The 15525-nt window shown below is 46.4% G+C and overlaps 1 protein-coding gene across 23 annotated transcripts in view; it reads left to right on the forward strand.

Moving 5' to 3' along the window:
* FOXP1 (forkhead box P1) overlaps positions 1 to 15525 on the forward strand; it is a 487040-nt gene that overhangs the window by 390791 nt on the left and 80724 nt on the right. For 18 of the 23 annotated variants that reach the window (XR_009448473.1, XM_059662966.1, XM_059662978.1 and 15 more), the window contains 3 exons: positions 5206 to 5343; positions 6280 to 6369; positions 11626 to 11779. Coding sequence is in view for 22 of the 23 variants with exons in the window: in XM_059662966.1 (XP_059518949.1) it covers positions 5206 to 5343; positions 6280 to 6369; positions 11626 to 11779 (382 nt within the window). In the remaining variant the exon portion in view is untranslated. The remainder of the gene's footprint in view (positions 1 to 5205; positions 5344 to 6279; positions 6370 to 11625; positions 11780 to 15525) is intronic. The other 5 variants (XM_059662968.1, XM_059662962.1, XM_059662970.1 and 2 more) reach the window with 3 other exon arrangements.

The following is a 15525-nucleotide window of genomic DNA, read 5'->3' on the forward strand; positions in this document are numbered from 1 at the left end:
TGTGTGTGTGTGTGTGTGTGTATGGATAGAAGCTTCCTAACTTTTCTGTTTGACAATATGCCAGTTGTAGTCATTGGCTTATTAATTATGAAAACTGTTGTCTTTCTCAGGACAGTGGTGGCGTTTCTTCTACATAGGCTTCTATTCTGTATGGCTTTGTAAAATTTGACATAGTTCTGTGTGTGTGTGTGTGTGTGTGTGTGTGCGTGTGCATGTGTGTGTGTGTGTGTGTGTGTGTTTTGTTTTGTTTTTTAGCGGAGCCATTTTCTTTGGTTTGGTTTTGATATTCTGGAGCCTTCTAATTTAATTTGATTTGCTCTGGTTATTTGATGAACTAGTGCCGAACCTGGTCAGTTAACATCCAAACTCAACCCGAGGTCTCTATGGCACTCCAGTTTCCTGGGACATACGTGTGGTAAAAGGCCAGAGATTAAAAATGGTTTCTAAATTATTAATCCAGATAATTGAAATAACTGTACTTAAAATGTTTTATCTTCTCATTTTTATTATTTCTACACATAGCAATTATGAGAAGAAGTTGACGAACCAATTTCTGTGTGTACACTGGATAGTATTTCCTTGTAGATAAATGAGTATAAACTAAAGAGAAAGCAAAAAAACACACGATAAAGTGTGATTTTCAGTATTTATGTTGTGTCTTCACCCCTCCCACCCAATTCCTCCAATTGTCTCCTAGATTAAAAATAAGTATTGTTTCTATGGGTGTTTTTATTTGTTAGCTTTTAAGATTTTTTCCCCTTCCCATCACATACCATGCCCCTTAGGAATAAGAGAAAACAGTAATACAAGCCATTTTATTTTATTTTAAGTTTATTACTTAAAATATTACAAAGAGTAGTACATTTCTCTCCCCCCCCCCCCCCACCTACCCCAGCCTCCCCTACCGGCCCCCTCCCCCCAGTGTCTTGTGTCCATTGGTTATGCTTACATGCATGCAGACAAGTCCTTTTGGTCATTTTAGTGGTCTTCTAGCATTCGGACGCTAGAGTCATTGTGAAGTAAAAGGGTCTGCATCAGGCAGCATGTATACCGCAGTGGAGGGGCTTTTAGCAGCACTTGTTTGTGCTGACAACGTTTTGCCACTTTCTGGCATTAAGGTGGCAACATGCCCATACTAGCAGCGTCCCATGGCCCAAGCTCAGCTGTGTTTCTGCTACTCGGGCAGGTTTATGCACACCTGGGGTCGGCCACTCCCAGGTGGTGTCAGTCAGCAGTGTGTCACAGAGTGTGTGTGTGTGTGTGTGTGTGTGTGTGTGTGTGTGTGTGTGTGTGAATTCGGTTTTGTATGCTAGCATTCTGTAAATGTCTGCCACAAGTTTAGTTTGCATTTCTGATCCCTGAAGGCAGCTAGACAGAATGATTCGAGTTCTTCATAAATTCCTTCTGTGATTCATTGTTAACTCAGGAAACATACTCATTTCTAGATACTCAAACAGTTAAGGTATTACAGTATCGCAGACATAATCTTTTTTCATTATATTTAAATTGTCATTTGAGAAAGAAATCAAGAAATAGGTTGAACTCCCAGTTAAGGCATGAGCCTTCTAACACACAAAAAAACATCAGAAATTACTGTGTGTTTTTCTCAAGGCGGGTAAGTGGATGGCATAGAATTAGGAGCCAAAAGTTTTAGTTTTGCCTGAATAGTCTCAGAGAGGGGCCCATAAATATTAGAACACTGTAGTTAAAAACTCACATGACTGTTTTAAATACTATTGATTTAAACCACTAGCTAGGTTTTATGAATCACAGTGTAATTTCTGAGCTTTGACCATATTTCTCAATGCTAAAGCACTCTCTCTTGTGTGCCTTTAGCCGCTTTCCAGACATTCAACACAGGATTAAATGATAGTAGTTACAGTGATCAATAGGTTAAGACGGTGCAATCCCTCTTGCTGCTAATGACCTCGGTAGTAATGGGCAATAAAGTGCGGGCTCTAACAGCCTCTCGCTGGTGCTCGTGCCCTTTGGTTCCTGGTGTTCGTAGGGACCGGCTGCATGAAAAACTTGGACATTGGGAGTTAAGGGAGCGGATATCTAGGCTATAATTTTTAACTATTTAAAGCCTTAAACTGTGCCGCCCCCCCCCACCCCCACCCCATAATGCTTTCTGTCCATTTGGGTATGTTTGCTAAAGCTTTCCATAACCAATTTTCATGACATGTTGGAACTTTAGGGAAAGGAAATCTCAGTTTTAACGCATTTGTAAATAAGCTCAAGTCCACTTCGGAGGCTCAGAGCTAACTGGTGTTAAATGTGGTTTCAGATATAAAAGCAGAGGTATGGCCATTGGCTGTGAGAGCCACTCGTGATGATTCAGAACCGTCCCCAGCCGGGGAGGGTCCGCAGGCTGCTTCCCTCTTTTTCCTCGGGCTGTGCCTGCTGCTTTCAGCACCTCCATCGAATGTCCAAAGGGGAAAGGAGAGACCCATGTTCCCTTGTTTGTTCTGTAACACAACTACAAAAATGGAATAAATAACTGTGGGAGGAGTTAAATTATTGGCTGTATGTAAGGGTTTCAAAATTATCTCTATACATGTCAGCCTTCTTTTAACTTTTTAAATTGATTTTATTGAAGTATAATTTACATACTATAAATAAAATGCACTCATTTTACCTGCACAGTTGGAAAAATCTTGATAATTTTATACATCCTTGTGACTACCTCTCAATCAAGGCAGAGGGCATTTAGAGTAGCCCCAAAAGTTCCCTCGCAGTCTTTCTAGCATAGGCTTTCCACAGTTGTTTTAAAAATTCCAGCCAAGATGCTGTTGCTATGATGATTTCTGTTGTAACACTGTTAACTTCGTGTTCATCACCAGTTCAGATCTTACACCACCCTATTCCTGTCCATTTTCCTGTTCATCACCATCAGAAATTTGGCTCAAGGATATTTATATTGTACATCATCCAAGAAACACAGAGGAAAAAAGAAACCTTAAACTTGGTTCTTTTGTTTGCTTAATCAAGTGTCCCTGTATGATGATGCAACTCTCAAGGAAAAGTAAACTTCTATTGTGATATGTTAGCTTTGCAGCTCAAGATAGTGATTGGCACCCAGATACATATTGAAAATTTCAAAATGCTTTTTCTTATATGAACACAAAGTAGAGTAACTGGGATTAATGTCTAGATGGCTAGGTGTGTTGATGGATTTTTCTTGGTGTTGGCCCTAGAGCAGCGGTTCTCAACCTGTGGGTCGCGACCCCTTTGGCTGTCGAACGACCCTTTCACAGGGGTCGCCTAAGACCATCCTGCATATCAGATATTTACATGACGATTCATCACAGTAGCAACATGACAGTTATGAAGTAGCAACGAAAATAATTTTATGGTTGGGTCACAACATGAGGAACTGTATTTAAAGAGCCAGAAGGTTGAGAACCACTGCCCTCAGTGGGAGTCCACTGAGAACCGTTGTGGTATTTTGTGCTTCCAGGTGTCTTTTTAAGAGGATAATTTACCCACTCATATACATCTGTCCCTTTCTGCATGTAAAAAAATTCAGACATTCCCGTCTGCTTTAAATTACAATGTATCTACATCTACATTTGAAAGGCCGTGCAATCGGAAGATTCCATGGTGACCTTCTGGAGTTGGGTTAGTGAAAATTTTCAAATGTTCTGGGTAGTGTTTTCCAAACAATGAGAAACTTGCACATAAACATCCTCACACAGAAACATGCCTGCGGCAGCAGTGAAGGGTGTTTGCTGGACATGGATCTGACCTTCAGGAACCATTTTTAGTTCATCAAAATTAGTGATGCTGAGAAATCGGGACATCAGTGCATAATGACTGTGAAATTAGGAACGAGAGCTCGCTATGCAAATGACAGGACAAGTCATGTGAAAAAGTCAAGATAAACTGCATATTAAGACATTATGTTACATAAAATTAATACTGCATTTCTCGCTTTTGCTTACTGCTGCCCTGAAAGATTTTTTAAACTCTTTTATCTTCTGATCAGCTATTGTCTGCCGGATTTTTTTTAAGTGGCACACAGGCAAAGTGCAAAACATGTTATTACCTTTTATTGTAATGCATGAGATGACAGCAGATCCTTTTTAACAAAGTATATCCTTTACTGCTTCTTGCTGTCACATGTTTGATTAAAAACTAAAGAAAAGTACGATGCTTAAATATTACTGTTAGGAGACATACAGGTTTTGTCTTTTCTTTTTTGTTGTATGTTTTTTTTCCTTTCCTTATCTTTTTTATTTAGGGGTGATTTTTCATGAAACAGTCTTCTTGTATTACGGGGTCTGACAAAATGGTTCTCATGTAGTCTGCAAATTAGACACAAGTGCAGTGATTATTTTGAATAGCTAAATTACATTCTCGAAAGCTTGCAGAATTCATAGCATTGTCATTAGGTATCCGCTTGAATACAATTTGTGTAACCTTGGCCAAGACAGCCTGTCATTTTAATGTCAGTGTTTTATCTGAACAAGACATCATCCTTTCAGATACAGTGTGCAGGTTCCTTGCCGAGATGCCCGTGCAGAAACGTGTTAACAGTTGCAAATATGAAATGCTATCAAGTTCATCACTGGAGCTGTTTGTCACTGAAATGTCATGGGAAGCAGCTCGACTGGTATCACACAGAGTCTGGAGGAATTGAGACATCTGTGTGCGGGGAACAAGGAAGGGGAAAGGCATCATAGGAAGGCCTGTGCTGAGGGCAGGAGGTGCGCCCAGGGGTCAGCCATGCACAAGGCTAAGCATTCCTTGATCTGAGCATCCTTAACATCGCGATCCACAGAGGAGGTGGCTGGTGAGCTCCAGCTGTGGAGGCACTGGTTCCCATTTGCCGCCTTCTCTAAAACAACATTTGTTTGTGTTAACTTCATTGTGATGGAAAACTCGTTCTTAACAAGAAATTGAGACCGTTCTAACCTGCCTCCAGATCTTCCTGAGTCCTTGTCTGCTTGCAAGACTGCCTGGAACAGCTGTCAGTGCTGCAGGGGTTTCTTTTGTTTTTTTTGTGTGTTTTTTTTTTTTTACTTGAAATGAACTTCCTAATAGATTCAATAGGATCTGTTGCTGCATCCCTTCTGGATCAGCACACCGCGCGGGAGATCGGTCAGCTCTGAAGCCGGCGGCCTGCCGCTGCTGAGCCTGGAAAGGCTGGTGCTGTGTGCGTGTGGTTCCCTGGCTCCTGCTCACGCTGTGTTAACCTTCCAGGTGCCCGTGTCAGTGGCTATGATGACACCTCAAGTGATCACCCCCCAGCAGATGCAGCAGATCCTGCAGCAGCAAGTGCTGAGCCCCCAGCAGCTCCAGGTGCTCCTGCAGCAGCAGCAGGCCCTCATGCTCCAGCAGGTAACCCCCTCCTCTGCTCCCTCCTGCGCACCTGGTCCCGCGCTCCTGGAAGCACAGGCGGAGCCCACGGTGGGGCAGCCCCTGGGCCCTGAAGCACCAATGGGCTGCATCCCCGAAAGAGCCCCTGCGCAGCCACTAGGTTTGGCCCCGAGAGCCCCTGGACTGAGGTTAGGGCTGTAATGGGACTTGGTAGAAATAAGACCTTTCAGGCTCGTGTGGCTTTGCAGTCTTTTATTTGGTAAGCCCGGGGCTTCCAAACGTGGGAATCAAAGCAGAGCGGAGCCTTGGGAGCAGCGGATGGGGCAGCTCTCGCAGTCCCATTTCAGCTGGAAGCTTAGAGTTTTTCTTTCAAACACAAAGACCATTTTGGGGTTGGCTAATTGCAAGGTACACAGTTGACTTCATTCTTTCACCTGTGCTGATGCCGAAATGAATTCCTGGCTGCCACTGTACCATGGAGGCCTAATCTTCAGACTTCATGGACCCCTGAACGCAAAGGATGAGACCGAGTACTGCGGTGGCTGCGCTGCGGGCAGGTGTGGGCCGGGCAGGTGTCCCCCGGGAGGCTGGCCGCCCTCTGACGCGTGTGCGCACGCGGGGCCAGCCCCGCTCCCAGCCCCGTCACTGAGAAAGCGCGGCCTGTTTCGCAGGAGAGATTCACCAGACTCGCAGCAAGGGCGTTTGCCTTTGTTGTACAATCAAAGGTCATCCCTTGCCTTATTTTAATTAGTTTGTGTGGAAAATGGTATGTTTTTCATCAGTTCATTTGGGGGATTACTTTTCAAACAATAATGCCAAGAATTGTCAGTGTGCGCTGAAATTTATTGTCGAGTTTCAAACTAAAGGTCAGGCCATTGCAGATAAAAGGAGGCTGTCCTCACATCTCAGTGTGTGTACGGCGCCGCCCCTGACTCACCTCCTCTCTTTTCTTTGTAGCAGCAGCTTCAGGAGTTTTATAAAAAACAACAGGAGCAGTTGCAGCTTCAACTTTTACAACAACAACATGCTGGAAAACAGCCTAAAGAGGTACCGACAATACATATTTTACTTTCAAACCACAGATCCCAGAGGACTATCTAGTGGCTATTAAACTGTCATTCATCTTTTAAATGATTGCACAACTGAGCTGACTCTATCGTTCTCAGCTTCCAGACCGAGAGTTATTGTCCTGTTTTTGCTCCGGTTTTTCTGGGTTCCATTTGTTTGCTGACACGTATTTTATAATCCTGGTGCAGGTGTACCTCTTGGGAGCACTGGGCGGGGGATCCTGGGCAGAGCCTTCAGGCCCCTTTGCAAGATGTACCTGGGGGAAGTGAAGTGCTTTCAGGAAAATTTGATTTGGACGCACACTTGATTATTGTATCCAGCTCAGAGAGCTTGGGTGTGTGCTGAGGTTGGATAACCAGAAAGTTCGAGCAAGCCCTGGCCGGTGGGGCTCAATGGTTAGAGCGTCGGCCTGCACAAGAAAGGGCCTCGGGATGGACTCCTGGTCAAGGGCACATACCTGGGTTGCAGGTTGATCCCCAGTAGGGTGCATGCGGGAGGCAACCAATTGATGTGTCTCTCACATGGATGTTTCTCCCCCCTCCCCTCCTACTCTCTCTAAAAAAAAAAAAAACCAATGGAAAAAGTATCCTCAGGTGAGGATTTACAAAAAAAAAAAAAAAGAAAGAGCCAGATTCTCCATCCCACAATCTCAGTTTAACTTTTCATGCGAGTTGTACGTATCAGAACTGCTGAAAGCAAGTCTGCAGTGGCACAAGCTAGCATTAGAGGAGTCTCTCACCCGGATTGTATGTGTTTCCCCAGCAAACAGTGGGTATCGCAGCAGCTGCCATGTGCACAGTGTTTTGTAAGTTCACAGAGTTATAGCAGGAGGCACCCCGCCCAGGTAGGGGACAGTATTGCCTCCAGGAATGGGAAGGTTTGGGGGACCTTCTGTGTGGCTGCGTGCGTGAGGCTCAGTCACTGGGGGCGTGTCCTGTGCCTGTGTGCATTAAAACGGCCTCTGCCTACCCATCCCAGAGCTCCCCACGTATCTGACCTCCTCGTATTCCGACAGTGACGGGCATTCTTTTCACGTGAGCGTTTTCTCCTTGGAATGACAGAGAAGCAGCTCACAGTCCGGGTGAATGGCTTCTGCGCTGGCCCTAAGCAGGCGGCCACTCTCCTTGGTGGGAAGCCGTCTCCCAGGTGACTCCTCCCTCCCCTGGGTGGGAAGGCCAGGACGCACTCGTTTGACACAGTGGGCATGAGCCAGCCTTCTCCCTTTGTGGGTTCCTCTCAACACAAAGTGGGTGCATTTTCCATGCCCTGTCAAGTTTTCGCCCTGGAGTCCTCTTCAGCAGCCTGGATGTCAACCCCCGTAGAGTAGGGGCCGTTTCGGGGTGCAGGGAGGAGGTGCTTTAATGAAAGTGCTGACACATTTGTGTACAGTGGCGTGCTACCGGGTCCTGCTATAATAGAAAAGGGAACAGATTAAAAAGTGTCTAAAATGTAAATCTAAAGGACTAACAGTAATTAAAATGGAAATGGCACAGGGAGGGAAGGCATGTAATTGTGAGATATCACTGTGCGGGAGGCGCTCAGCTTTGTTTTGCTGGCTGTTTTTCTAATTCAGCGGGGCTTACTCATCAGTGGCAGTTCAATGCGCGTTAATGACTCTGGGATTGCAGGCATCACTCTGGACAAAGAAATGATTATTGTGCGGTCAAAAGAAGTTCAAAGACAAGAAGGGAATTTCAGTTTTTTCCTTAGAGATCCACATTCAAGAGCATATAAATTAAGCCAAATGTTAAAAACCACAGTCTGAAAGCTGACTTCAAAGTCACAACTCTCTAATTAATGAACTGCGAGCTTCGGTTTGGACAAGTTGTGGTTTGATGCGCCCATAAATCAACATGACAGGCCTGTTTCACAGCCTCAGCCAGTGCTTGTCATTGAGTCACATCAGATGTAAACAGCAGAGAAAAGGAGGATATGAAGGAGGTGCAATTGATCAACAGAATTGGTAAAAACCCACTTTTGAAGCACATTATGCATGATCACAGGAAATGGTTACAGCCTCGAGAGGGTTCCCTTCTGCTGTTGCTTTTTTGAATCAGATTTCTAACAGCCTTCAAAAGGGAGAAGGAGAATTATGGAGTTTCTCCCCCGTGGCTCACAGGCTATAACCCCCTGTTGTTATTTTGTGCTTCTTTCTTTTCAAAGGCATCAAAATTTAGTTTTTTAAAGATCTTTAACTCTAGATTTGAAGACAAACAAGAAAGGGCTGCCACGGCCATTCCTATCAGTTACCAGGGATTGTGTTTTCCTTCTGTTGCCACTTCTGATTAACCTCTTGCTTGGTCTGCAAGACATGGTTTGAAATGCACGTCCGCATGCTGGGGGAACATGAAAGCAGGTGCGCTCCGAGGGCAGATAAAGAAACGCGAAGGGGGACGTTGTGCAGCAGAAGGAAGGATAAAAGTTAACTCTCCCAAATCGCTGCTGTCAGAGGGCCATCCGGGCCTGCAGACCTGCTGCTGCTGGTGGAGTGGAGAGGGGGTTGGGAGAGGAGAGGAGTGCTTGGTCCCTGAGCCAAGAGGTGAGACGTTACAGGAGCATTTTAGCATCTTCAGGACATGACGTTTGCGGTGGTCGCACTCTGTTCTCCATTTTGAAGGCATGGGCGACAGGAGATAACGTTGCCTTAACATCCTGAGAGTGGACAGACCCAGGGGCAGGTCTTGGATTCCAAGATAGGTTCCCAGCGCCAGGAGATGTGGCCAGGACGTGCTGTCACCGTGGCTGAAGGACCCTCGCTTTCCTGAGGTGTCTCCTGAATTAGCATGCAGGTGGTGGCCGAGTCACACGGTATCAATTTCATGATGTGGACTAGTGGTTATGACTTTAACAAGGTTTGAACTTGGATGTTGACAGATGGAACAAGTATATTAATTCACTGAATCCCCAGTCATTAGTGGCTCATAATTTTGAATTGTCAGGTCCTCCTCCCCTCCCTCCCTTTCCCTTTTTTGATTACCTTTGCTACAAGTCGCTCAATCTTTGGCCAGAACAATGAACCTGGACTTGCTTTTTCCCTGAAGTTGCCTCAAAGATGTTTCCTTGAGCAAGTGAGGCTCCACACTGAGTGAGACCCGAGGCCTTCCTTCGGAGACAGATGCAGCGCCGTGCAGCCGGCTCCTTACGCCGCTGCTCACAGAATGGGTGTGGGTAGTAGAAGGCAGCATTAACAGTAAGTCAGGCCACAAACAAAGTTCCCATCCTGTGTGGGTGAGGCAGGTTCAGTTGATTGTTTTAAAAGGGCCATTTGTCCCAGGCAGCTATGACAGTTTATGTTAGGCAGTAGGGAGGAGCCGAAGAAAGGAAAACAGACCTTTGACTGCAGCTCCAGGGAGGGGATCCGAAATGCAAGGTTTATCAGGGCATTTGAGCCTTTTAACACTGGCTGCTGACCTGTGGCGGGGACTGCGCGGAGACCTTTTTTGTGTGCGTTCAATTGTGAGAAGTAAACAAATGGGCTCGTATCCTGTGCTTGGTAACTGGGTGGGGAGCAGTTTGGCAACCAGTGTTGCTTTTAAATTCTTTCTTTGGACAATGGGCCTTGTATACTTTTATATCCTGGCTTTTCAAACGTGGACAGCTTTCATGAGCTTTCCTAGGGATGGCTGCAGTGACAACAGAAAAGCCATCAGTCATTTTATATAAATACAACATCTTTAAACATTTCATTTACAGTAAGACAGGAAACACCCTCCCTAAACTTCAACACCCACCCCCCATTATTTCTTTTTCAAGAGGAGTTAGATCCTCCAACTTCTATGGTATCAGTGTTGGATTTTGTCTACCTTCCCCCCTTTTTAAAAACGCTGGGAATTAATATCTGTTGAAGAAGAGAAAAATCATTTTGACATGAATATAACTATCATTGGGTTTTACATTAATGTGATAACTTGGGAAGGGGTGAAAACAATTGGATCATTTTAAGCATGCTGTTCTTAAAATGAAAACACTGGCTTTTCATTTAAATTTATTTAAATTTTTGTTGTTAGTGATATAGAATTTGTTTTTTGGAGTGAAACTCAATTAACTTTCTCAGTGGCATGGTAGTAAGTCTGAAATTGGTTGCTAATATGAGAATGATGGTTTTTCACTGTAAAATAAACTCCGCGGAGGCCGAAAGGAAGCCACCATTTCTCTCTTCCCTTCATCTCTGCATCAAGGAGGGCTTGATCCGCACACATTCATGGGTGGATCGGCTCGCGGTCGTGCGTCAGGCTGAGTGAATGCAGTTGTCTGTAAGTGTAGTTCTCCGAAGCTCTGGCGGGATTGTGTAGTCCTGTTCGTTGCAAAGTCTCCCTGATATTTTCATTAATACTGAGACTTAGTTCTTTGCCTAAATGATCTTTTTTGGGAGCTACAGTTTGGGAAGAGTTAACTTCCCTTCCGAATTGTGAGCCATGATGTGGCTGAGACCTCCACCTCGATCTGATTCCTCACAGATTAAGGATATGAGATAATTTCCCTCTATTTTTGTTCTGCTGCACTGTATTATCTTTCTATCACTCAGATAATTACCGAGGAAATCTACATTAATTTTTTTGGCTGGAGCAAGGCCTGCTAAACACAGGAATGATGTATTGATGTTTTACACAACAAAAGTTTTCCTCCTGTCATTGTCCAATCAACAAAAAGATATTTGTCAAATGGTAGGGCCCCTCTTTCCAAGCCCAAAGCCGGGAGGGAAGCGGGAGGGTTTCTGAGCCTCCAGCGGAGTGGAGGCCTGAAGCTCGGTGTCTGTATGAAACACAGTTGAGTACGATGTTGTTTGCTAAATTATGAATGTGTGTAATTAAAATCTAGTGGCTGTTTCTATGAAAGATTTACAATGTTATTTCATCGTTTGTCATGGCTAATTAACAATATTAGATGAAGTTTTTCTTCTTCAAAGGCCTGATTTTTTCTCATTTATTTATGTCAGAAGTGATAAACAGAGTAGTTAAAAGCTCGCCCGTGCGCGGGAGGGAGGCAGCTGTTTGTGGCCCCTCGGCGGCCAGAGTTGGGGTCCCTGCACACTGGCCTGCTGGGGTCTGAGGTCCCGGTGCTGACAGCCAGGGAGAGCACGTGCTGGGTGAGGGAGCGGGCGTCCCTCTCACACCAGGGGACAGCTTGACGGAGCGCCCCTCGCCCAATGCCCCTTCTCTCCTGGACACGGATGGGTGTGTGGGGCGGTCTCACCTGGCCTGTGCGTGGCCTCACTCTCTGCCTGGTCTCTTGCAGCAGCAGCAGGTGGCTCCCCAGCAGCTGGCTTTCCAGCAGCAGCTCTTGCAGATGCAGCAGCTCCAGCAGCAGCACCTCCTGTCCCTGCAGCGCCAAGGCCTCCTGTCACTGCCACCCGGCCAGCCCGCGCTGCCCCTGCAGCCCCTCTCGCAAGGTGGGTGTGGATGCCGATGCCGGGGCCCATCTCCTGGGCCCCGCCTGCCCCTGGAGAACTATCCAGGAAGCCCTGCAGACCTGGGAGGAGTCCCCACACTGCTGGCGCCAGTGGGACCCAGGTGGCCGAGGGCTCAGCCGGTCCCTGAGGGAGGGGAAAGCAGTGCTCCCCCACAGACAGCATTTTAATCAGATGGAATGTTTTCAGTTTGGAATTACAAATGAATTTTCTTGAAGGTTATTTTTAAGTCATTTTAAGCTGCATTTCATGTAATGTAACTTGTTCTGTTTTAAATCTTAGTCATGCTTTATAAATTCCACTTTCTAATATCTAGGGTTATAGTCCAGTTTATTTTTGTGTGATTACAAAAACGAAAGGTTTTTGTTGGTTTTGCTCTTTTTTTTTCTTTTTACCTTCATCTGACTGTTGATTTTTGAGCAGTTTAGTACACTCATCCAATCAGATAGGATGTATATCTCTAGCTCTTCTTCAAAAATAACAAGGTTTTATAGATTTAAAATTTTTCTTTTGAGAAGCCATTGACATGTTATTCCACTGGGTGTCGGGCATCAGAAGCTAGCACTCCGCTGTGTTTAGGACACCCTGGTGTAAGCAGCTCTTTCACCTTTATGGTGTGGGTGCACCTGTGCAGTGGGTGCACCTGTGCGGTGTGGGTGCACCTGTGCAGTGAGTGCACCTGTGTGGGAGTGCACCTGTGTGGCGTGGGTGCGCCTGTGCGGTGTGGGTGCAACTGTGCGGTGAGTGCACCTGTGTGGTGAGTGCACCTGTATGGTGTGAGTACACCTATGTGGTGTGGGTGCACCTGTGCGGTGAGTGCACCTGTGCGGTGTGGGTGCGCCTGTGCGGTGTGGGTGCGCCTGTGCGGTGTGGGTGCACTGGTGCGATGAGTGCACCTGTGCTGTGTAGGTGCACCTGTGCAGTGAGTGCACCTGTGCGGTGTGGGTGCGCCTGTGCGGTGTGGGTGCGCCTGTGCGGTGTGGGTGCGCCTGTGCGGTGTGGGTGCGCCTGTGCGGTGTGGGTGCGCCTGTGCGGTGTGGGTGCAACTGTGCGGTGAGTGCACCTGTGTGGTGAGTGCACCTGTATGGTGTGAGTACACCTATGTGGTGTGGGTGCACCTGTGCGGTGAGTGCACCTGTGCGGTGTGGGTGCACCTGTGCGGTGTGGGTGCGCCTGTGCGGTGTGGGTGCGCCTGTGCGGTGTGGGTGCGCCTGTGCGGTGTGGGTGCACTGGTGCGATGAGTGCACCTGTGTGGTGAATGCACCTGTGCAGTGAGTGCACCTGTGTGGTGTGGGTGCACCTGTGTGGTGTGGGTGCACCTGTGTGGTGTGGGTGTACCTGTGTGGTGTGGGTGCACCTTTGTGGTGTGGGTGCACCTGTGTGGTGTGGGTGCACCTGTGCAGTGAGTGCACCTGTGCGGTGTGGCCAGAGGAGGAGAGCAGGCATGCTCTGTGCTGGGGCTGCCCTGTCTCTGGGCCCTCAGCTCACCCCCATTTGGATGCAGGTAGATATGCCGTAAAGGCTGGTAGCTAAAGCCTTCGGTGCCTTGGGTTCAGCTGCCACTGAAGAGTGTTGGAATGGGGAACCTCCATCATCCATGCAGCAGGCCTGGCTTGGGTCAGAACCTTTGCTGTCAGGTGGAAGTGAGGCATGTCTGCATTTGAATCTTCTCTCTGGAGTCAGCCACACCCCATTTCTGTCCCATCTGGGGGTTGCTTTGTTTTTTTGTGGGGGTGTTTTTACTGTGACGACCAGGGCTTTTCTCTGACTCCCCTCGCCTCTCCTCCCCTTGCTGCCATGACTGCTCACACCTCCTTGCTGTCAAATTAGGAGATTTGGTAACAGCCATACCAGGGGAAAACAAAAGGCATATTGGCCAACGCATTTTTGAACTTGCAAAATGTGACAACGTGCATTAATGACCCTCGGGTGTATTGTTGGGAACGGTTGCGGCTGTTGTGCCACACCCACTGGACTTGGGCGTCGCCGCTCATCTTTCCCTCGGCTGCTCGGCTGTTGCGTTGCTCGCCGAGGTCCATCGTTGTGGCACATCAGTTAAGCTGTCCAAAGGAGGGCAGTTGGGCAGTGACAAGACAAGCTCCTGTGTAATGGGGAGGGAGTGAATGTGGTGATGTGTGCAGTGTGAGCGCTGCGGCAACATAATCAGGCGCTGTCGGTAATTCACCGGCCCGGCACTGATGGATATGCCCAGCAGTGTGCCATGACCATGAATCCCTGCGGCATTAGAAAGATGCGTATTTAACATCTAAAGGGGGCCTTTATGTGTGTCCAAGGGGCATACGAGTAGATAAAAATATTTCTGGAGTTGGTGCCTGCGGGAAGTAAGCCACCATGTCACGGCCATCTTTGGGGGAATCGGGAAGTTGGTTTTGTCTCCCCGGCCTCCTCGCCCAAAAGGGCTTGAGAATTCAGTCTTGTTGGAAGACAATACAATTTTTTCTTTATCAAAGAGATAATGGCTTAAAACTGATATCATTATGAGGCTTAAATCCACTTTCTGCTGGAGCAGGTCACCTGGGATGGGTGTGAAGGACAGAAAGGTTGGTCAGCTCTGGTGTCTGTGAGCCAGTCCTGGGCTGTAAAATTGAGTTCCATGAGCAGTAATCTGTCAACTGTCCCCACAACATACATTTTTTAAACCTGTGTCTGCATTTTCTTTTATAATGAAGGGGCCAGTTATCCTGGAAAAAAGAAAGGTAGCAAGGCAAAGGGGTATGTGTTAAAATAGCTGGAAATGCCCATTCCATGGTACAAACATGAAGATTCTTTTACATACTTGCTTTCGGCCTTGGCTAAGTTACCTAAAATGCGTATGTAAATATCAACGAATAGGAATGGAGAGAGAGCAATATTTCGAAGGCCTTTTTTCCCCTGAAGGTTATGAAATGGAGGCATGTTCTTGTTGTTTGTAAGGTTACTTACTATAGGGCCTTCTCTGGTTTACATAATTAGTGTATCTGTTTTTCTCCTTGGTCTCTTTAATGACTTGATCCTTGCCAGGACCAGTACTTTCATTTCGAAATATACTTTCAACTTTATTTTGATTTTTTAGTTTTTAAGTGTACACTATCAATAGGAGAAACTTTATTGCTCAGTTGTGTGCCTGTTAATGGATTTGTTTACCAACTCAGTACGGTTATTCCTATCTACCATTTTGGAAGGAATGCTTGCTTTCTGGAGATTTGATGTGCATTTAGTCTGATGAGTGACTAGCCCAGCCGTGGGCAAACTACGGCCCACGGGCCGGATCCGGCCCGTTTGAAATGAATAAAACTATTGAAAAAAAAGACCGTACCCTTTTATGTAATGATGTTTACTTTGAATTTATATTAGTTCACACAAACACTCCATCCATGCTTTTGTTCCGGCCCTCCGGTCCAGTTTAAGAACCCATTGTGGCCCTCGAGTCAAAAAGTTTGCCCACCCCTGGACTAGCCTGTCTTTTATCTGTCTTCATTCTATCAGGAGATCTTGGTAGATAGTCCTCTATTCATGGAACCCAAGTTTAACAATAATATCAAGGCATGGCGCTGAGGAGGACACTGATTTGACTGCTTCCTTCTAAAGCTAATGAATATTCTTACATGTAATTATCATATTTAAATTTGACCCAGAAGTCCATGAGTTACTGTTTTATTTATCATTTCTCCGTGTGGACGATGAAACTGATTGGCTCCATTGGAATAAAAGGGAGTAGAGTAATGGGA

The sequence above is a fragment of the Myotis daubentonii genome, chromosome 14 (assembly GCF_963259705.1).
Source record: "Myotis daubentonii chromosome 14, mMyoDau2.1, whole genome shotgun sequence".
Classification (NCBI taxonomy): Eukaryota; Metazoa; Chordata; class Mammalia; order Chiroptera; family Vespertilionidae; genus Myotis; species Myotis daubentonii.